Source organism: Ammospiza nelsoni, chromosome 2 (genome assembly GCF_027579445.1).
Source record: "Ammospiza nelsoni isolate bAmmNel1 chromosome 2, bAmmNel1.pri, whole genome shotgun sequence".
In the NCBI taxonomy this organism is placed as follows: Eukaryota; Metazoa; Chordata; class Aves; order Passeriformes; family Passerellidae; genus Ammospiza; species Ammospiza nelsoni.
In genome coordinates, this window is record NC_080634.1 from 63,144,897 (window position 1) to 63,167,829 (window position 22,933).

A 22,933-nucleotide genomic window follows, 5' to 3' on the forward strand; every position below is an offset into this window, starting at 1 on the left:
CTGGAATCCATTACATCCCAAGTGAAAAAATTCTCATACTGCCACGGTTACTGTTCCTTCTGATTCTCCACAAGGTCAGTGGATTCCAGGACGGAGATGAAGACAGGGGTCTGGTTATGTTGTCATGATGCTGCAGCACAAAAAGGCAAGGTGCCACCTTGCAGGAAAGGTGCCACCTTCCACATGGCAGGAAAGTTTTCCCGTCCGAGTGTTTTTAATACAGTTCCCAGGCACCTTGGAGATAAATTTGTCCATAACCAACTCCCTCCCCTTCTAAAGGGGTGGAAATCGCTCACCCCATTTTTTATTTCAAACCACTTTTTGTGGCTCCTCTGCCTCAGTGGTTGTCTTTCAGGAGCAGTGCTCATGGGCTGTGCTCTGAGATTCATTACTGAAGAAGTCGTGAGTAAAATTGATGGGTCTTACATTCCACTATCAAGGTGACTTGTTTGACTGGACTGCTCTGCTTTTCTATCCATTAGCACAAAGTACCCTTCGTTAGGAAGGAATTCGATCAACAGACTGCATAATTGCCATTTCTGTCTTAGTTAATGGAAAGAGTCGTGTTGCACTCCATGTTTTCAACTATGTGCAACAACCCTCACATTAAAATGATACAAATTAAACAGAGCTTTTACAAAACCCTCTTTTTTAACTAACAGTTATAGACTGCAAAGTTTAAAATAGCTTGCTTTGGACAAAAAATTTCAATTAAGGGCTAAACTATATATAAGAAGGCAAAATAATTGAGAATTTAAGCTCCTTCTGTGCAGCTTGCATGGAGTCATTAGACTTGGAGAGTGGGTGTAATAGATATCTTTAGGAGGCATAAGGAATATGTGCACATTCTGGTGCTGTTTTGACACCTGAATAATTTAGAAGACTGTCTTTTTTAATTGTACTTAATGTGTGGCTCTAGAACCATGGGGTCTTTTTATGGTGATCCCATGATTTGAGGCCACATTTGCTGGCCATGGTTCCTGTGCCTTTCCACAGTCTGAAACACTGGGAGGGCAGAGTGGCATCTGCGCTGCCTTCACTGTGCCAGCCAGGGCAGCTGCCAAGAGCAGCAATGTCTGGCACAGCCATAGGGAAGGTATGGCCACCATGTGGAATCCTCTCTCCTCATGCTCTTCTTTTTGCTAGAGGAACAGGGCTGGTGCTTGGATTTAAGATGAAAATATTCTCAGGTTTCATGGTAGCTCGTATTTATCTCTGTCAGACTTTTCCTTCCTTTGATTCATTTGAGGGCTTCAAGAACTAACAGCCCAACAGCATTGCTTACTCTGAGGATATTCTGATATATGTCTTTGAAAAGACAAGACACCTGTGGCCATACAAACTCTGGATCACCCACCATCATTTCCTTCATGACCTTTATAGATGTCAAATGAGACTGGGTTTTTCCCCCCCTAGTTCTTTCATTCTGCACTGAATGCAATTTCAGGTCCCAGAAGTGAAATCAGGCAGCACATTAATCAAGTCTGCTCCCCAGTCTCTGCACTTCTGTCTTTCCATAGTTTATTTTTTCTGGCTAATGTAATACAGATTTAAAAATAGGGGTACGTTATCCTCCCAAAATACATACAATTCTGGTATCAGCGGTGGAATAAGCTCATTTAGATTAAAGGAACCATTTTCTTTCTGTGGAATGAAATAAATGAAATACCTTATCTGCCTGTTTGGGTTACATTTCAAGTGTTATGCCTCCTACAGCATATAGGGCTGATGTCGTATGCAAGTCATCTGCTTAGTGTCCTTCTGGTATGCTGCTAGAAAATATTTCCCTTAACAATTCTTCAGTGTATGCCTTTGCATGGATCACAAAAAAGGAAAAGCTGCATTATGGAAGAAGAAGCACAAAGGAGTTTAAATGTACCCAGCTAACATATGAAACTTAATGGCTACCTCTGCAGCTGGGAGGGAGAGAAAAATTGTGCCTGAACACCTCTTGTTTATTTTGTACTGCTGTCAGAGTGACCAGAATGCTTTATCAAACATGTTTTTACAGTGAGGGGTAGAGCCCTGTTCTAAATACTATACTTCACCTAAAACACACAAGAGTGCAATAGAGAAAATGCGTTTGGAAAATAAGAAAATGTGCTTGCTTCTTGTGTTAAAAAAACGCAAACCAAGTTCATTAGTTGGTGCTGTAGTTAATTTAATAGCAGATAGTAATTTTAGAATTTCTTAGATATAGGAAACTTGGCATAAAATTAGATTGAAAAATTGATAAAGTGCAATTTGTCTAATTCCTTTTATTTAATAAACTAGACAAACAGTTCCTCAAACTTTCAAGAGAAGTTATTTTTCTGCTGCAGTTCAGTTGTGTAGAACCCATACATCACATTAAAAAAAAATTTAGAAAATGGTATAGTAATGCTTTATTTCATTCTGGAGAAAGCAATGTTGTCATGTAATTGCTTTTTTGCTGAGCTCTTTCACTTGACCCTGCTTGCTTATTATAATGTTTTAGGTGCCATAGCTTGGGGTTTATTGACCCCTGTTTGTTGCCCATTTGTTTTATAGTTACTGAGTATTGTAAGTCTTGGAAAGATTAGTGTAAAAATTATAATTTGGTCCTAGTCATTAGAAATGGTTGTGGAAAAAGTGTTAGCAGTAAATGTTGTCCTTCTCAGCTTTTATTATAAAAGCCTGAAGGGCTGCAACACCTCCAGCTGGTCAGCATTAACTCGTGCAGTTCTGGAGAATTGACTTTGGAAGGGTCAGGCTGAGGAATGGTTGTATGACGGAAAACAAAGAAAACTTTGTGCTGGAGAAAAAATATTTGTAGCAACTGCATCTGAGACTTTTTTTTCCTACATGTGGTCCTTTCAGTCTCCTAAGCAGTAGTGTTGACATAATAATTGGGAGCTAAAAATAAGTATTTTCAGGTTGCTGGTCGATGCCTCTTCAACGAAGCGCCCGATCCAGAGCACTATCACATCTCATGGCAGCCAACAGGTGCTGGCACTGTTGGACTTGTTTGCCATGAAAGCACTTCCTCCACTTTTGCTTCTGGGCTTACACACACTGGGGTATTAGCCACAACCTGCGAGTCAGGTGTCAAGCTTGGCTGTGTGCAGCTTGAAGAGGCTGCTGCAAACACTCCTGCCTTGCTAAGGTCAAAACATTAGAATATTTCATACAAATTTAGACTACCACCACAAACAATAGAGTGTCTACAGGAAGTAAAAATTAATGTAGTAATCAAAATTCGTTTACTGAGTGAAATGAAAAGTCATCCAAAATGCATATGAAGTATCAAAAAGATGTGTTAGACCTTTACAGTTGTACTGGCAAGAAAAGTCATGGATTTTTGTGCCTTCTGTCTGCTGCTCAGGTAGGGAAGGAGCCCTGCAAGATAACTTCAAATGCTTTTTCCTGAGCAGTCATGTTTGACTAAATCAGGAAGCTCTTTTTAGAAGGATTAAATTTTCAGGTGTGAATTATAGAGAGGGTGTGGCACAGTATGTGAAATCTTTGTCCATTTCTAACAGAAGTGGTTCACGGCTCAATCCTTCAGCCGTAGGAGTAGGCTCGATACCTGCTAAAAATGACTAGCACATACCAAGTATTCTGAGATTGAATTAACTTTAAATTTTAAACTGAATAAATGAATTAATTTTTAAATTTAATTAAAGCAATTTACTCTATATAATTTACAAGCCAAGTTTTGTACTTTAATAAAAACATAAAATTATAGAAATCAATGCAGCTATAATACTTTCAAAGTTTTTTTTTCTCTGAACTCATTAGGCAATACTAGCATTTTTCATATCAAAAACATCCTGTGTATGAGTTTGTGTCTAATGGAAATTAAAGAAAGATAAAACGTAGAAAGAAAGCCTACTGTGTACTTCAACTGGACAATGTACTTTAACTCTGAATAGATTAAGTTATGATGGTACAAAGAAGCACAAAAGGAGAAAAAAAATGGGATACTGTATTTACATGTATTCTAAGAAGTTGCACAGCTTTTTATTTGCCTTGTTACAGAAATAAAACCTCTGCAAATTAACTTAATGGCTGCTTGAAAGGATTAATTCAGAAACACAATACCTTAGAAGGACTAAAAGCCCTGAAATACCTTTCTAAAAGCTTCCCAAACTGTAAAAAAATGTAGCTTAAATTCTGTAATTTAAAGGTAAATATTTATTTTAAAGGCTTCTAGCAGCATTTTGTTCATTGCAAAATTCAGTAGATACTTTTGTAACTTTTCTTTGCTTGATCAGCTATGCAGTAGCATCCTGAACTGTCAGTTTTCTGAGGTGGAGTTTCATCCATTAATTCAAATGAACAAGTTTACAGAGTTCATGAAAATAATTTTTACTTCCACCTACACTACCATCCTCCAAATGTAGGAGGAACATCCTAATATTTTAGGTATGGCCTCTACTTTTAGCCCTTTTATTTTAGCACATCCCCAGCAACTGAAGAGATCCAGTGTACTGCTAACTTTTATTCCCCTTGAACAGGCATTTTCTTTGTGTTTGAAATGACATTTTATGTAGTCAATCATATTGGATTTTTAGATAGCAATTTTTACTGCACCCTGTAAATAGGGGTAGTAAGTGTTAATACTGGAGGTGCAGAAGACCATAGTAGAACAACTATCAGTCGCTGTAGTTTGAGTTATATATTCAAGATATATTTCAAGTTACCAAAGATGTCTTTTGTATGACAGCTGTGCCCATTGTTTGCAAGGGGAGCTGAAGAAATGTCTGTCTTACAGGCCTGCTCTGAATCCTTCCCTGATTTGTGTTTATACCTCTCTTTTTTCAGCAAAGGCGGGAAATGTAATTAGTGTATAATGACAGCTACAACAGTCCCAGAAAGAGGAGATTGATTCCTACCATGGCTGAAAACCCCCCTATGCCATGTGTGTAATCAGGCCCACTTTTTGAGTTCTAATTAACTTTATTAATGTTTAGTGCAGGAAGTACAAAGGCAACTTAAACAAGGATATAAAAAGCACTGGAGCATTGAAACACGGGTTTCATGTAACTGACTCTTATTGAAAGACATATTTTTCAGCATTTTGTAAAGAAAAATAAAGTAATTTAGGAGAAAGATATTAGATTCTTAATACACTCTTATATTAAGGAAGCTTTAAATAACAGAGCAAAGAGACTAACAATAGCTCCCTACTTGGTAACACTGGTAGCAGCTCTTTCTGATGTGCAATTAATAAATACGATAGCGAACACGCAACCCTGTACAGTGACAGTGGGATAAAAGAGATGCAATCACTTGCAAGACTCCTGTTATGCCAGCAGTAAGACTTTATGGGCTACTGGAAAATGAGTTTGTGAAAAACCAATTGAAAAAATCTTCCCCATTACATGTTCCTTTTATAGAAACATATTAATTTTGCATGTGAAAAGATAAAATATTACACTGGTAAATAACTGTGAAGACATTTTCCCCCACTAAGGACACAATTGCAAAATCTTGCAATCAAAGCAATTGTATATATTATTTTGATATAATAATCATAATAACCTTTAAAGCAGCGATATATTAATTACACATAAAGTATATTATTTGCATAGATTTTTTGTTTACTGCCCATGGATTACCATTTGGTAAATACATCTATAATTCATCAAGCTTTGGTGCTCTTTGATGAGCTCAAACTGGAATATAGCTGATACTGTATATTACTGTATTTGAAAAGGACACTATAATGATACATTTTTGGTGCTTTAGCCTCCTAAATATAAAAATTACAGTAGAAAATATAAGAATACCTTTTTTGTTATTTATTGACCCTATTGCCAGGCATGATGATTTAACAATACTTAAAAGATATTCCTGTTTTCAGAAGCACTCAAAACAGATGGTTAGCAGCCTGTCCACTAGAAAGATTGTGCTTTGGAACAATTTAGTATTTATCTTCTTCTGATACTTTTCATATGATTATTAAGTAAAAAAACATATAATAAAAAACAGTCTTGCAGTTATACAAAACTATAGTATTGTTTTCTATAGTCTTGCTAACAAAGTTTAGAAGCAAATCCTTCATCCACAGAGAAGTCAGGAAGTCAGAAATATGTAACGTCAAAAATAGAAAATTATTATTTCTTTAAAGATGTAGTGTAGGCTATTGTTTTTAACTTTAATCTGCTATATGATTAGTCTATAGTGCTCGCAGTCTTGCCAAGAGAGCTTCTACTTCTGGAATGGCTTCTCCCCTAGGAGGGGACCCGATACGATCCATTTTCTTTTCTTTGCCACCTTCTCCATGACAGGATTCCTTTCTCCCAACAGCCCTGTTCAACACCTTAGAGCTTGTTTCCACATCATATGTAACTTCTTTGGTGACTGGGCTTCTTGTCGAGTTTAAAGTGATACTGTGGTGTGAACACGGCTTCTCTGGCTGTCCTTTCTGGTTCTCTGCAGAGACAAATCAAACAAACCTTGTTTCATATTAAAACACTCAGTTTCAATATTCTGTAATATAAAAAGACCTCTTGATCAGAAAAATTTTACATGCAGATGATGTACTACAAGAAGTAATGAATGCCAAGGAGGTAAGACAAAATATATTATCCAACTTCAAAAGCAGTGGACTGGGTCCCTTGGAAGTGATACAGACTTTACATGTCTTCATTAAATTAACATCCATATTTCTTACAAAATCACGAATATAGCATGACAGGATCCTCCTTTCTTACTGGAGTCAAAGAGATACCTAGCACCTCTTCCAAGGTTTTACCTCATTAATTACATTTCCTACATACTTTTTAATTGTTCAAATTTTAAAATGTATTTTAAAATCTATTTTAATTTAATTATCCATTGTTATAGCTTTTCTTTCCTTAGGGAACTTTTAGGCAGCTAAATAATTTCAAGAAATTGCATAATTCACTCTTTTTTGCTAAACATCACTAGCATTGCCTGTCACACAAAGTTGCACTCAGTTAATATCCAGGCAGGAGTTTTGCAGGTTTGGCATGTATTAATAGACAGATTTCTTTTTCTGTCACTCCCCATCCCCCTTCCAGATCAAGTGACTGTTTTCCAAACCAGCATATGAGTGGCTTCTCTCATAGATCTCAAACTTTTTAAAAACAGACCTACTCAATATTCATGTAACCTTGAGCAAGGCTTGAAAATGCCTTCAACACACTTGACATGACATTTAAAGTTTTTTGGTTATTCGCTGAAAGATGTTCCATCATCCCAATAGTAATGACTTTGGAGCACAGGCAGTCACTCATGACAGTGTGTTTTATGTGAGTGCTGAAAATTCCTACCGAAAACAGCTTGTACATTAAAAGGCAGCTGCTGAAGATATTTACTGCACTGTCATTCCCTGACCAGGGGCTCTTGGTGATGGATGAGGATTTTACACACTTTCTTGGACAATCTCAGCGAATTTTGTAAGTACGATCACCTTTTGGGAGGTGGGAAGAAAATAAATTCCTCCTTTCCATCATCTTCTAAATCAGATAAGCAATTCTTAATTAAAATTTCTTAAGACAAATTTGACACTTAGCTGAAAAACGTAATTTTTTTTTCACTATGGAAAATAATTTGACCTTGAATATGCAGCAGCACAGTGTTCCTGAATCACAGGAGGCCAATGACTGGTTATGAACATAGCTTTATAATTACATGTAATAAACCTGTCATATATAATTAAAATATCCCCTGTATGTGCACTCTTAAATGTCCCATTCTACTTAAATGTTTATGCTTATTGATTCTGAACACATATTTGCAAGCAGATAAAAGCGTGCTACCGGTGTCAATATACAAACTACCAGCTGCATCACAGATCTTCCTGTTTACAGGGCAGCAGGAAAAATAGTTGGTGTTTAAAAATCAACACTTTGAAGTATAAGAAAGCGCGCTGTCGTATCATCATCAGAGGTGAAACATAATTGTTGGATGTTAAAAAAGTATAAAAGAAATTAAGCACTGAAAGTAAGCTTCTCAAATGCACCATCAACGAAATTTTAACTATTTTGCATTTCAGCAGTCTTCACCCAAAAATGTGAGGATGAATTAGGGGTGGTGAATTAGACTGTATAACAGACATGGGGAACTCTTATTAACTGAGGCCTCAATCCAGCAGTAAAATCCCCCAGTTTCTCATAGTGTACATAGGGCAGAGCAGAGGTGCCTTAGAGTGAGACTCACAACTGCAGCCTAAGCAGGGAACTGCTACAAGCTAGCTATTAATAGGTAGTAGCTCATGGGATCTGTCCATACCCCTTCACCACTTTGAAAATCAGTAAGTAATTGAGGCTTTCACTTCAGTGTGTCCCACAAATTGCTGCCTGCAATCTGGAATTGTTGTGTAGGGATAGGACAGAGTAAAGCTGAAGACAGATGTGCCTTTTTTTCCCCTTAATACAACAGCAGTTGTGAATTTCTAGGCACCGACTAATAAGTGCAACACTTAACTCGAATGACCAGCCTTTCCCTTCACTCTGAAGGGTCCTGAAAAAATGAAAAATGGCATTAGGAAAGTGCCTTAAACAGTATTTCGTTTATGTGAGTAGTTTTTGTTTTATCTCCTTGATGATGTCAGGATTCACCAGAAAAATCACAAAGTCACAGTAGTGATTAGCAGCACTCCATAATAATGAGAACACTTTGGTCTCAGACATGTTACAAATAATATTGAGCAGCTAGAGTAAATGAAAAAAAATAGTGCTTGGACACATATTTTATCTAAATCCACTATCATCATCTCAAAGTTGTTATTTAGCTGCTTTCTAAATCAGGTGCTATCTTTACAGCTTATGTTCTTCAGTCAAGGAGGAACTTCAGAGAGCATTGCTATGCCTAAGTGCAAGTCCAGTATTAGCAGATGTGGAGGTAGATAGTGCCCTGCTTAGCAAATTGGCTGTTGTGAATTTCATTCAGAAACACTGAACTTTGCTAGGCTTGGCTCAGAAAGCATACACATTTACTTACAGCCCTAGATTTCATTTCAGTAAGCATGCATGCAAAGAATTAATCGCTGTATTACTTGAGGTATATGTGCTGCTCGTGGCATTCTTATCAGAGCAAAAGATAGCTTCTCTTTAAATCAAAGTGTAAAATTAGTAAAATTACAACTATCAAGGTAAAAAGTCTCACTAATTCCTCAGTTTTTTATTTTAGGACAACAGAAATTAATTTGTGTTAAATTCAAACTCTTAAGCACTCTAGACTGCTTCACACACTGATTCAAAACTCGCATGCATTTGGTACCACATCCATCCCACTGCCTTGACTTGGGATTGTAACCTCACCTTCCTAAAATCCTGTGCTATAGTGGTGAAACCAAAGAAGTTAATTTTCAACCTATCAGTGTTGAGGTCAGTGGTTTAAAAAAACCAGTGCATCTTGCATGTGAATTCAGAACTACATGGCCGCAAACTGCTGCAGGTTAGCACACAGCTTTGACCACAACTGGAAAAACCAGACTTCCTTAGTCCTGTACAATAAAAACTATAAAGCATATAGTTATTTACTTGCAAAAAAAGCCAGAAGTCGAGACTACCTGACAAAGTAAGTACAAGAATAAACAGCCATTAATTTACTGCTATTAGACATTAAAACCTTGAACTACCAGAATAATGAAGTTCTGGAATTCACATATATACATGTGAAAGCAGGAAACCATAACCAGTCATAAGCATGAATTTGACCTGTTTCTGAAAACAGTATTTGATATGGCTGCCCAAACAGCCAGGACATGGCTTAGTCACATTGGCCACCTATGCTTCCAGAAAAAGGGAACACACAGAAGATCCACAAACCATACTGGTCTTAACAGACTTTCCTAAAATGTTTTGAACCATTACATCATAGACATACATAAACTTGTTTTCTGCTTTTGACAATAAACTATATTTGAAACAAATTATGTATTTACTCACATGTATTGGCTCAAATACACTTCTAAAGAACTGAATATAATTAAACACACAGAAGGTTAAACAAAAGCTACTCATGAAAAGGCACTTCTGCATGAATTCCTGTTAAGAAGAAAGCTTACATTTCTGGAGATGCACTATTTGTCCACCTACTGTAACAAGGCGCACCTTCCGGCAGTAGCAAGACAAAAAGAAATCAGACATTAAAAATCACTGGATAAAGACAGAACTTATTAATTTCCTGTATATACTGGAAGTAGTTGAGACAAGTTTCTACTGTTTGGTCACTTTGAACAATCAAAATTTGTCATTCAGCCATATCATAACAATCACTATGCAGATTTTTTAAAAAAATCAATAATTTTAAATTAATTATTAAGTTTTCTAAATGCTCAGGTGATAACCTATAATAGTTTTGACTTTACTGCTAGTGAATGCTCCCAGGCACGGGTTAGGCAGAGATTATATTGCCTACTACAAAAGTCTCAGTGTCCAGATTCCATGATATTTAAATCTTTTCTTTCCCTTGTTCAATATTGAACTTTTGTGGGTCCTCCAGACCTATTCAAATGCAGTTTTTGCAGATATTAATTGTTCAAACATTGTTGTTAATCAAAAGCATTCCCAAGCCATATTCACAAAACCTAGAGCCAAATAGTTACTATCATATAGATACAAGACTTATAACAGCAATGCTCAGGAAATTCAGATGACAGAGAATTGTGCTTAAAATAGCTGTCCACAGTTGAAATGATGTCCAAACACAGCACAACTTATACAGCTTATAACCGTATGCTTATAGCCTATTAAAGGATACATCATATTCAGAAAAAGGAAATTGTGCCCTAGTATCTGATCAACAAAAAAATCAGTAGTATGAGACTTGCCTGCTGTGAACTTAGGGAAAAAAATACGATCAGTTGGAGATTTTAAAATCCTACACAATAGTGTTATATATTACCTTTAATAGAGAACAAAAATGATTGCAAGAGACTCACTAAAGTTGAGATAGATTTTTTTAAAACAACGAATAAATATTTAACATTAAAAAGTATGCCGAAAAGCTTTATTTCATCACAGCATCTCAGTAAATGTCTTGATACTAAGGACATATTTTGGTTTTATGTAAATACTAGTAGACTGATTGAAAAATAAAGTTGCAAATACAATAAAGAGAACAGCACTGCGTGGCATTATATGCTCGTATTACAGTCATACATCTAAATGTAGGGCATGACAAAACTGTAACATAAAAAGAACAATTGCAGTTACAACCTCATTACATCTCTTACCAAGTTAACAGGAAAAAATGCTCAAAAACCCAGTGGAATATTTCTGATCTCGCTGACTTGTGCCTCGCATGCTACTTCATATTCCTGAAGCTATGTCTATGCCAACATTTTCCAAAGCCCATCCATACTGACATTACTGGAAATGCAAATTATTTTTACATTTTAAGTCATGACTTGTCTTTTAAGTCATGTCCTAGACAATACTCTGAAGGACTGTCCCCATACCAAAGGGCTTGATCTTGGAAAAGGTAACAGCCTGAGCCATAACTCTTACCACTGGCTCCCCAGTTCGGTGCCATAGTTTGTCTCTCATTCCTCATTCCTGATGCATGGAACTGAAATTCTCAAAGACCAACACCATGTTGATGCTGTACTCATGTATTTTCCCAGCAAAACATCAGGGGAAAAGATCCTTCTCAAAGCTTGCCTTTTCCCTCAGAACCAGAATTTAGACATAACATGAAAGACTGCTATTAGCTAGAAGGTCCATCTGTATTACACAAGATCATTCATGAAAAAATAGGATAGCTTCTTTCTGGATGGTTTAATGAAAAATATTTTAAGTACTTTTCATTGATTTTATGTTTTTGCAACAATATCTCTGACCGACAAGGGTAGGCTTGAAGAATGTCCCTGGTAAAAGGAGCACTGTGTGTTGCTATGACTTATTCGAATTTGAACCTGCAGCTTCAACCCTAATCCATAAAGGAGTGTGAACTGTACTCAAAAGAACTTTGCTTGATAAGCAATTTCTTACACCTCTGTATTTCATACCTAATGCTCACAACTCTACTGATCTTAAGCAGGCAATAACTCATGAGACATGAAAAAGTGTTACTGATATTTGGAACATTTCTTTTTTAAACTATGCACATATCATTTAATATTTGCTGCTGTTCTTGAGTGTTGCATTAAAAAAGGTGTGAAACACAAGGAATAAACACTATCAGTAAGCTCAATTTAGATGAGACGGTTTTCAGAAATGGTGGATACAGGGGGTTTATGTGCATTTCAAAGGCAAGAAATGAGTACATCAACACACAGTGTGACTAATACAGAGAATTTACAGAAACTAAATTTCAAAGACAGTCAATTACAAACTATGAGCAAAGACATTTTTGACAAGAGGAACTATGCTGGACCAGCTCCCTTTTACTTGGCCCCAAAGTAAAGCCTTTAAAAATTATTTTAATCCCTTTCCTCCTTCTATTTTCTCAAAGACAACTTTAAGTTCCTGCTGATCACTCCATTCAAAGTTTTAACTGTCTTTTCTGAAGACTCATTGCAATTGCAATGAGTTTGAACCAATTTCTCTGTTTAAACTAATATATTCTCGCCTGTGATAAGACAATGACTTTTTTTTACAAGAAATGCAACTTTCATTTACTAGGATTTTAACAAAAGTCTTGAGCACCTGTCAAGATGATAAGAGAACAAGAATGTGGATCAAGCTGCTGACAGAAATCGCCCAAGGTCAGTGACAGAAGAGTCCTCTGCAGGTGTCTTCTAAGACAACTGTTTCAGACTTAGGATTTTGGCATCCTTCCTATTTCACCCTGAATTACAGTTGATTTTCAGTGTCTTTTAATGCATTTTTCCCCAAAAGAAGGCACATTTGGCAGTTTCTAGGAAAACTGCAAAATGGAAATTTCCAAAACAGAAATCTGCATTGTGGTCATTAATGATTTTAGAGCACAAGCTTTGAAATATTATTGAAAAACTAAATTCTAAGTATCTTAATTCCAAAATGAATAAATCATAAGCCATAACTTTAGTGTTAATAACTAATAAATTCATCTTCTTATTTATGTCAGACAAAGGTGGTTAAAAGGTAAATATTGATCTACATGAATACCAAAGGCATGGGGTCTTCAGGCCCCAGAAGGCAGAAACAATCCGCAGCCTAGGTGTTTATAGGATTTCTCTCAAGGTACAAATAGGACAAACATCAACTTTTTCTCTTAAGTCAAAAAGTAGCAGGGAAATGACAATAAAACTGGAAATTAACGTATTTTACTGTATTTTAAAGTCATGAAATGTGGTCTATTACTTGTTTTATTTTCTTCACAGGTATATTGCAGCTTCCATTCCAAACTGTCTTTAGAGTTAACAGTCAAAAATGATGAATGTATAAGTTAGTGACCTGTGACAAGATACACAGAGGTCCATAGTCTAAAGCTACTCTCCTCAGCTGATGATAATTAATGTAGATCACACATACTAAAATGCCTTTGAGCAGCAGACACATTTAGTCTCCAGACCTGTCTGCAAACCAGCTCCCTATAGATGAATACTGCTTTCAAGGTGCACTTTGATAAAAAAAAATTCAGGAATATGCATAAAGACTACTGTCATCAAAGGAAAGCCACTAGCAGATGCAATAGGGAATGATAAGCAACATGCTGATGAAAATAACTGAAATGGAAAAGAAACACAATTTTGTCTTCTTTTACCAACCATTGAGGAAAAACACAGTAGGAAGCCTCCTTCCTCTGGAAAATAAAACCCACAACAAATCCAAACAACAAAGCAAATCTTAAAGACTGACCTTATATTTATGAGATTCTACTCACTACAGTTCTAAATGTTGTTATTTCTTGTGTTGAGTATATACTATTTAGCATACACATGGAAAAAAACCCCAGACAAACAAGCAAAACCCACAAAACTCCACAAAAAACATGCCCCATTCCTGGAGAGGTTCAAGGCCAGGCTGTACTGGGTTCTGAGCAACCTGATCTAGTGGGTGGTCTCTGTCCCCATGGTGTGGGTGTTGGAATTAGATGACCTTTAAGGCCAATTGTGACCCAAACCACTCTATGATTTTATGTCTCGTCTTGGGATGCCTATATGACGCTTGTGTCCCCAGTGGTCTGTTCTGTTTATGCTGGATATTAAGTTTTGCACCTTTAAGTTTGGTTTGAAAGTGAAGGGGCAGAGAAGAAGCAGCAGTTTGTTTTCAGACACTGCACTCACTCCTCCACATTCCTGCTCCTGGACTGTGCTGTCTGCAGCACGGACAGAGCTCTCCTTTGCTCCTAGTTAGGTTTTAGCTAGCTGAGGCAGAGAAGTTCCCCAGACCGTGGCCTTTTTCTTTTTCTTGGAACTGTTCAAGCCTGCTCTGGACTGAAAACCCAGAAAAACACTGGGAGCTCACACCTGTGTCCCACCAGGGCCCAGGACGCGGCATTTTCCAGCACAGGAGGGACTGATAAGAGACTGAGTGAGCCAAGCTACAGCCCATGACAAGGACTTTCTGAATTTGCCATCTCTTCACAACAGCAAGAGGTTTTATTGATTAATATTATTCATTTTTCCACATTTGTGAGTACTTTGTTAAATAAACAATTTTTCCCGCTTTTCTCGAAGGAGATTTATGTCTCCAAAACTGGGGAGGGGCGCGCTTGAATTTGCTTTCTAGAGGGACCCCTTTGGAAGTTTCCTCCCAAATTTGCCTTAAACCAGGACATGTATCTATTTCTAGTAATTGCCTTCAAAGTTTGACACTATTAATATTTCTTATCCACTACTCTTGATATCAAATGATTACAGGATATTCCATAGCTATTCCAGTTGCTTCTACAAATCCATACAATTTTTATTTCTTATTTTTTATTCCAAACTTCCATTCCCAGGTTTATACCAGTAATGAGAGTACTGGTAGATTGAACTGATTTAAGTTTGAATACAAATACTTTGTAATATCAGATCAAACCAATGAGAAAAACCATCTTTCTCTCATCATCTGCTGCTCTTTTCTCTTAAGGAATCAAACTACTTCTGAGCTAAAGGGAGATAAATCCACAGAGTCCTGGAAATACTTTTGGGAACGGCATAAAGAGGAGAGGCTAGAGCTGAAAGTAAATTAGGTGGGTATTAGTTTTAACAGTTGAATAGAAACACAGACTCCTCACATTGCTGTAAGAGGCACAGGACTAACGTCCTGGGGGTAGCTCTTGCCCACACAGGTCACAGTCACAGTGGGCTGTCATTCACTATTATTCAAAAGATTGCAAGAATAGCATATGGCTCTCAGGCTGCTCTACCTTTAAACGTTTTTAAAAGAGGTCTCTGGAAGAAGAGCAACAGAGAGCACTACATGCTGTTAATGCTATGACAGGGAAGAGTGTAGTGATTTACTAACCCGGACAAGTATTTATGAGAACTCTGAATTCTAATCTGTGCTTCTTTATAGCATGGGTGCTTTTTAAGAGAACAGAAGCAGACCTGACTGTGAAGTTTAACTTGTGTAAACTAACATCCAAGATTGCCTTCATAAATACACTGGATGGAAATGGAATGAAGCCAAATCATCCTAGTTCATGTAACTTTCATATTATTATTATTATTATGGTCGTTACTTTCCTCTGACAAAGATCTGCAGAAAATAATTGACAGCATGCTAATGAGCAGACTGTAATCATGGAGCAGGAAATAGTACATATTCAAGAAGATTTCTGTGCAAAAGTAAATATTGGGAAATAAAGGCAGAGGAAAAGTTATTCATCTCTCCCTCACTCTACTAGATTGCATGAATATAGTCCTTTGATAATTCTCTCTTTCTTTAGATGATGCTCTAATTAATGCTATGTGCTTTCACCTAATTATTCCCTCTCTTTGGGATGGACTAATTTGGCCTTGTTCATGTGTGGCGAGAGATGGAACATAAAAAAATGTTTCTACTCTGCACATGATCCAGCCATATGTGTATTTGACACTAACAACTGTACTCTGCAAGTGTGACAAACTGCTCTGAAAAGGGACACTGATTTCAACAGTCTCTGAAAGAGGAATTATTATTTTAAAATGGCTTTTACTGACTCCTCCAAATACCACTGAATTATCACAAGACAAATTCAAGCTACATTATCATGGGTAATTAATCCGGTCAATGTGAATTCAACATGCTGTGTTTAATATCACTAATGGTATGCACTTTTTATGCAATGAACATATTTACTGCCCTATATTTGACCAATTAAACTCTTAGCAGCCACTTTGGTATGTTAAAAACAACAGAAGTTAACTGTAGTACTTCCTCCTTCTATTCCTAATCAATTGCACTCAAATACTATTTAGTAATCACCAGCTAACAAAGGTTAATCTTACCATGTAGGAGGGGTTTTTTTAAAATTTTCAAAAATCTAAAATGCAACACACCTTTGCACACACACAAAAAAAAACTCTTTCTCATGGAAGGACTTAAAATATTACATAGAATATGAAAAACAACTACTGAAACCCTGAAGCCTTTATATTCACTGAGAAAACAAGGCAGAAGGCAATAAGACCTCCCAGGCCAAGGAAAGAGAGTTTTAACATAGACTTAAACACAGACTTGTTTTTCTTTTGTCTGTTTTGACTTATGATGCAGTCTTGCAAATGAGTTTAGCCCAAAAGGTGATATTAAAAACAAATGGTTAGAGATCATCATGGTATATTAATTATGCAAAAGAACCCAAACCGAATTTAATCAGGAGATTCCAAACAGGAAAAATTGTCTCTCTCTCTTTTTTTATTTTTTTTTTGACAGAGACAGTTAAGAAAACATTTATGGTAATGCCAGAGCATCTGCTGATTAAAGTCAAAGCTGCAGGACGCCAACATTAAATCACTGAACCATCTTGACAGCTTCTGGGTACTTGAATTTCATTCTAATAATAAATTGCTGTGAAATTTACACAAATCGGAAAATTAGCCAGAAAATGTTTACAAAGACCATAGGTAAGAACATATAAAGCAGATATCAAATTGATTTGCATCTGAAAAAAACAGAGCTAAAAAAAAAGTTTGGCACTCAGACATTTCAGAGCTGAATTTAATTGGGAAATCTCTAAAAGACTAAGTGCTTTAAGAACAGAATATAATTTTATCATTAATTTCCTAATGATTTTGACCTATCTCTTTTGTTCAGAATTGTTAGCATGCTTGTTTGTTTAACATAAACACAGATGAGCCATTTGAACGCAGCCTGCAACATTTAAAATCAATTTTTAATTCCTGACACCTGAGGATTCCACACAGAACAATATACCTCATTGTAAAGCTTTAATTGATGCATCTATGTGCTGCAGAGGGTGATTACTTGAATAATAAGTATGAGACTTGTGATCTGGTTGCTAAGCAAATGTGAGAAAGAGGAAAAAGTCCAAGAAACGATGTAACAATGAATCAAGGTGCGATGACAGGATAATTATTCTGTGAACTGTCATGTTGAAGGACTCTCAGAACATTGACCTGCACTTGATCACATATCAGAAGATTGTCTGAGGGGTAATTAAAATAATAATACACAAGCTCAGACGCTCACAAAGAAAAAACCATATGTTTAACTTATTTCTCTATAGTATGCATGGTCAAATACATTCTCATGTTAAATGTAAATGCTTGAACAGAGCAAGAATTCAGAGAACAACATATTACAGCAAGGACCACTGAAGTTTACCTGAATTAGCATGAATGCTTTTCTTTCTTCAATTACTCTGGGCATTCAACTAAATATTATTCATACTATGACACATAAAAGCATAAAATCTATGAAGGGGTTTTCTGAATGAAGTTGGGAAAAATGTAGTCATTTTAAGATATGCTTAAAGTTAGCCCCTTTAAGATATGCAAGGGAACGTGTTCAAAAAGAACTTTTCCTCTTTTCCCTGAGATTTTATTGCTGAGCATGACATCATATGGTAGAGCATCAGTCACCTGTGTCAGTTATCCCCTTCCAACCTCTTTCCCACCCTGAGCCTCCTGGCTGTGTTTTTGTGTGTGGACAGACAGAAAGTCACGATACCATGCAAGCACAGCTCAGCAACAGCTGAAACACTGGTCTGGTGGCATCACCAGTCACTAAAATAAAGCACAGCAGCTTATGGGCTGCCATGGAGAACATAAAGGCCAACCCTGGCACCCCCAATAAAACCAGAGATGGTGTAACAACTCTATGCCATTGCATATATGAATTTGATGGAAGCTGTTCACATGGCAGATTTCAGACTTTAAAGGCAAACTTTTACACAATTCCATTTTTTCTTGTTTAGGCTTTTGTTTAGTTGTTTACTGTATCAGTTTATATTGCCATGCACCCCACTGCAAGCCTAGACTTTAGTTTCAAGCCCATACATGATCATATCTAAGCAATGACAATTTCTTCTTAAATAGTGATGTGGAGAATCTTCACTGCCTTTAAACCAGCCATTGCCAGTCTTGTTTAGGAGTGAGCTTTGCCAATTGTGTGAAATCATTAGTGTTTACTACTTTGCAGCTGTACTGACTATAGATGCCAACTTGGTGTAGACAAAAAACCCTCAACCCATTAAACAACTTATTTCCAGAACCAAATTAGTCTGTGATGGAAATCACTTGACTGCTCAGAAATCTCCTCAATTTTCCTCCCCATTATTCCATTCATTGCTGAAGAAACTAGAAGACAGCCATGGGAAGTTCTCTGGATACTCTTCAAAAATTTAAGACCACTCAAAAAACTTGAAAACATTTTTTTAGGACACAAGATGCACACACAGATTCACGTGTGTATAAATTCATTCAGGCTAGAATGTCTATAGGTTATTCCTAGTTATACACAAGCACAATCACCACGCAGTTCTCATGAAGATAATTCTTTTTCTCCCACCGTGTTCTAAAGAGATGATAAAAACACCTTTTAGGAAACACAATATACCTAATAATTATTAAAATGACACTTTTTTCTAGAACAACTATATTGTGTAAACTCATTGCTAGCTCATCAGTTAAATTAGTCACTTATACCAAACACATTAGAGATATATTCTCAAGTCTTTTCTAGCACCTTCATTAGTGATCATTTCCAGAGAAAAGCTACACCTGAGTAGCTTTAAATGCTAAGGAAAAAAACAAATGCAATTGAAAAATCTCAAAATGTTCAGCCGTTCACTTGTCTAAGGAAAATTTATTAAAATGCAAATTTCATGCATGTTACTATTAATTTTAAAGCAACATCCTATAGAAGAAATATAATTTTCAGTTTTGTGTAATAAAATAATACCATATACAATTGGTATTATTATCTAGATTCTCATTGTTAGTCAGCAGTGTTAAGAACAACAATTCAGCTGACTCCAAGGAGATTTGTAACAATTTTGCAGCAAAAATAGTAGGCTAGATATTTATGTGTTTTTATTTCAGAAGCATAACTGAGGAAAACTTTGTGGAAGGGAGTGTGAAGGAAGTCTTAGTCCTCTATGTCTAAGAATTCAGTTATGGCACTCTGTAATTTATCTTATGTCTCTTAAAAACCTTTGCTTCTTCTGAGCTTAGTAGCAAAAGAGATTTCTTCCAGAAATTAAGCTTAAAATCAGGACAGTTTCAATAAGCTGAAGCAGATGTATAAATTTAAAACTCTTTGCTTATGTAACAGAATACAGCTTAAAGCAAAACGTTCAATTACATTTGTGTAGATGCATTTCCTTTTTGTGTGGTAATGAATGCTTTGAAACATCCTCAGTTAAATTTAAAAAGTTAAAACAATAAACTGCAAATTTAACTGGCCTTATTATAACTACAACTATGAAATAGATATAACTCATTGACTATGGATACATTTGTTTTGCAGGTACAGAAGCAAACCTGACGCTTCAGTGTTATATAAAATTGTTTGTAACGAGAGCATGCAAAGTCCTGTGCGTCCTTGTGCCTGACCAAAGGCCCTTGATCCAGTGTGAGATTAAGTGGACTGAAAGAATTTGTGCTGGTTGCCTCAGGCTCCCTTCACATTCAGCGAGGAGAAACAAGCACTTTCAGACTGTGCTTCATTTCACCCTAATGTAGACATTTTAAACAGGTGAAGAGAGCCCGCACTTCAGATATCTAAAAGTAACTTCTGTATCTGGAAGATTTAGACTTTTGACCACAGCAAAATCTGCATAAAAGGTGCATTTCCTAGTCTGGACCAGGACAAGGGATTGTTGAGATGACACCTCCCCTATGGGGGAGGACAGGGTGCAGATTTGGGGATTTTAAGGACTGATAGATTATTAAGTATACATCTCACCACTTATTTAACAGAAGCTGTAAAATTTCACAAAGTTTTTCTGGCTACATGAAGAATATAATTTAAAAAGTTACAGTTGCTACAGTGAACACTTTGGATATAAGCAGGAGAACGCTCTTTACTATGCAATATGCTGACAAGAACTGTAGATGTGAGGCACCATTACTGAGCACACTGCTCAGCCATTACCTATCACCATTTTTTCCTTTTTAAATATCCTTTAAATAACCTACACCTTCAGTAGATGTAGCTCTTATGGTTGTTTAGGTTCTTCTCTCTGACAGATTTGGTATACCCAAACTTGTGTATAGCTTGGCAAGTTTCTGACAAGCTTGAAACATGTTCTGGATTTTAAAATCAGCCTATGCAATAAATTATTTCTACTTCTGCATTGGTACATGGAATCCTACCCTTGAGGTGAAAATCATCACTTCTTTAAACTGAAATTGGCTTAGATTTAGTCCTGGTCATGCAAACTTAAAAAACTCTAGTTATACAACTAGAGTTGCATGCATCAAAACATAAGAATTTCACATCTACAGAGGGCTAAGTGTTTAAGCTTAGTCTTTAGAGATGATACTTCAAAAAGGAAAGCAACTCTGTGATTATTAGATATTACTTCTGAAGTATACGCATTTTTGTTAAGTAAAATAGATTAGTAGGTGAAAGAATTAAAGTAACAGAGATTTGAGTTCCATGAAAATATTTTATGAAGTCTCTCTCTAAAAAAACAAGATAACTCAAAAAGCCAAAACACCCATAGCACTGCTTTTGCAGAGTATTCTCCAAGTTAAAGATAAAGAGATAAAAACTGGACCTTATCATATAATTTTATGCATATATTACAGAATATTTTTCTCTTACTTGTACAACATACTAAATATTATGCTAAATTTGAATTATTCCATAAAGCATAAAGCTAAAGAACTAGCAAAGAAAAGCATTAAGAGTTCAACATGGTAAAAAATATAAAATGTCAACACACAAAGCTATTTTTGGTATGAAACAAAAACATGCCGTTATTTGAGACTCAATCATTTGAAAAGACTATTTTTCAACAATCTTTTCACTGTTTAACAGACTTTGGTATATATTCCATCATTCATTCAGAAAATAATCCAAATGACCTATGCCCATCAGAATTACAATACAAATACTATTTTCCTCATCAGATTATGCACAGCTCCATAGTCACTGGTGCATATAGGAAAGACTATGATACACAAAGATTCAGCTGAAAGGTATTTCAAATTTAGGAGACAACTCATTTATAGGAAAAATCTATTTGTGGGTGGCTGAGGTTGTTTTGTACCGTACTAATTACACAAAATACAGAATTTCTGAGAGCGATACAAAGTGTGGAATGTTATCTATGGATCCTATGTACCCACTACTGCTGTATTTCACTATAATGAAATCATTGTAGAGCATGGTAGTCCTGGTGCAGAATCATTATGCCTGACTCTGCAGAACAATAATGGCAAAGAGATTGCACTGTCAAGGGACTAGTCAAGGGAAAAAGGCAATCTTCAGAGCACAATTAAAAGCACATACTTTAGGTATCTATTGGCTTCTTTCGATTAGAGACAGAGCCTAGCTTAGATTAGTTTTAAATAGATAGTGAAGGCAAGCAAAACAGATCCCATGTAATTAAGTGGAATATATCTACACCTGAACATAAAGTTTATTTACCTGCTTTACATGTGTCTATACCTGTCTGAGAACTGCCAGCTTTGAACAGTAATTTCTCACCAATAGTATTCAAAGGATGTTTTTTTTTCAAACAGAAGTGGTGCAACTTGGAAAGAGAAGTGGGCTGAAGTAGTTAAATAGAGCATATGAGAGACAGACACCTGTAAGAGCAGCACTGTGGGCAGCTGGATGGCTGCAGAGCATGCACTGATGTGACTTCCTGGCCAGAAAGACTGGTAAATCTTGGACTGGGAGTCCTCACCTGCCTTGGGAAGACAATTCTGCTGTTCAGAGAAAAGAGACTCTTGACTGCTTTAGGGGTGACATGACGTCATTCTTGTCTGAGTTCAGTTGCAACTGCAATTCCTTCTTGGGGATTTCATTCTAAAGAGGTCTTAATGAGATGACAGCTTGCTCTCTAGCCCTGGGACCTTCACTGGTTTAGCTTCTATCAGCTTATTTCCTTTGCAGTTTCACTTGCTTTTAAGTGACATTTAAGTCTTCTTTAAGAAGAGAGATAAGTAAGCTAATGGTAATAAAATTACTGCAAGATACTGTTAATTTTATTGATTTATATAAAACATTGGCTACATGTGAAACTGAATTAGATGAGAAAGCATCTTAGAAAGAACTGAGCACTTAGGATGGATGAGAGAGTTTTGGAAAAACATTTTCAGCTGCACCCAAGAGCGTGTAGGTAAATGAAGGATAGGGAAAGGCAAGATAATCAAATTTCTGATTGTGTAAGTCTAGGACACAGAACAGCACTTGAATTCTGTGCACTTATTCGACTTGGAATATTGAAATCCACTAAATAGGAAACTTAACAACAGGAAGTTACATTAGAATGCTGGGTCCAATTTAAGAAATCAATCATTCACCTGCACTTTCTGAAAAAAAAAGAGAAAAAAATGTTTGAATTTTTTTTTGAAAAATATAAATCAAGAAATCAGATAACTATAAAATTAGCTCTTAGATGTTTTGTATTTTTTTAGTGATGATTATTTTTCTTTAAGTTTCATTAAACATCCTTTATTATT

General features: G+C 36.2%; 1 protein-coding gene across 3 annotated transcripts in view; it reads right to left on the reverse strand.

The window, feature by feature from the left end:
* Nucleotides 1-4,900: 4,900 nt before the first annotated feature.
* DIAPH3 (diaphanous related formin 3) overlaps nucleotides 4,901-22,933 on the reverse strand; it is a 203,317-nt gene continuing 185,284 nt past the window's right edge. For all 3 annotated transcript variants that reach the window (XM_059466391.1, XM_059466390.1, XM_059466392.1), the window contains one exon: nucleotides 4,901-6,399. In XM_059466391.1, the coding sequence (XP_059322374.1) occupies nucleotides 6,143-6,399 (257 nt within the window). In that variant the 3' untranslated portion in view covers nucleotides 4,901-6,142. The remainder of the gene's footprint in view (nucleotides 6,400-22,933) is intronic.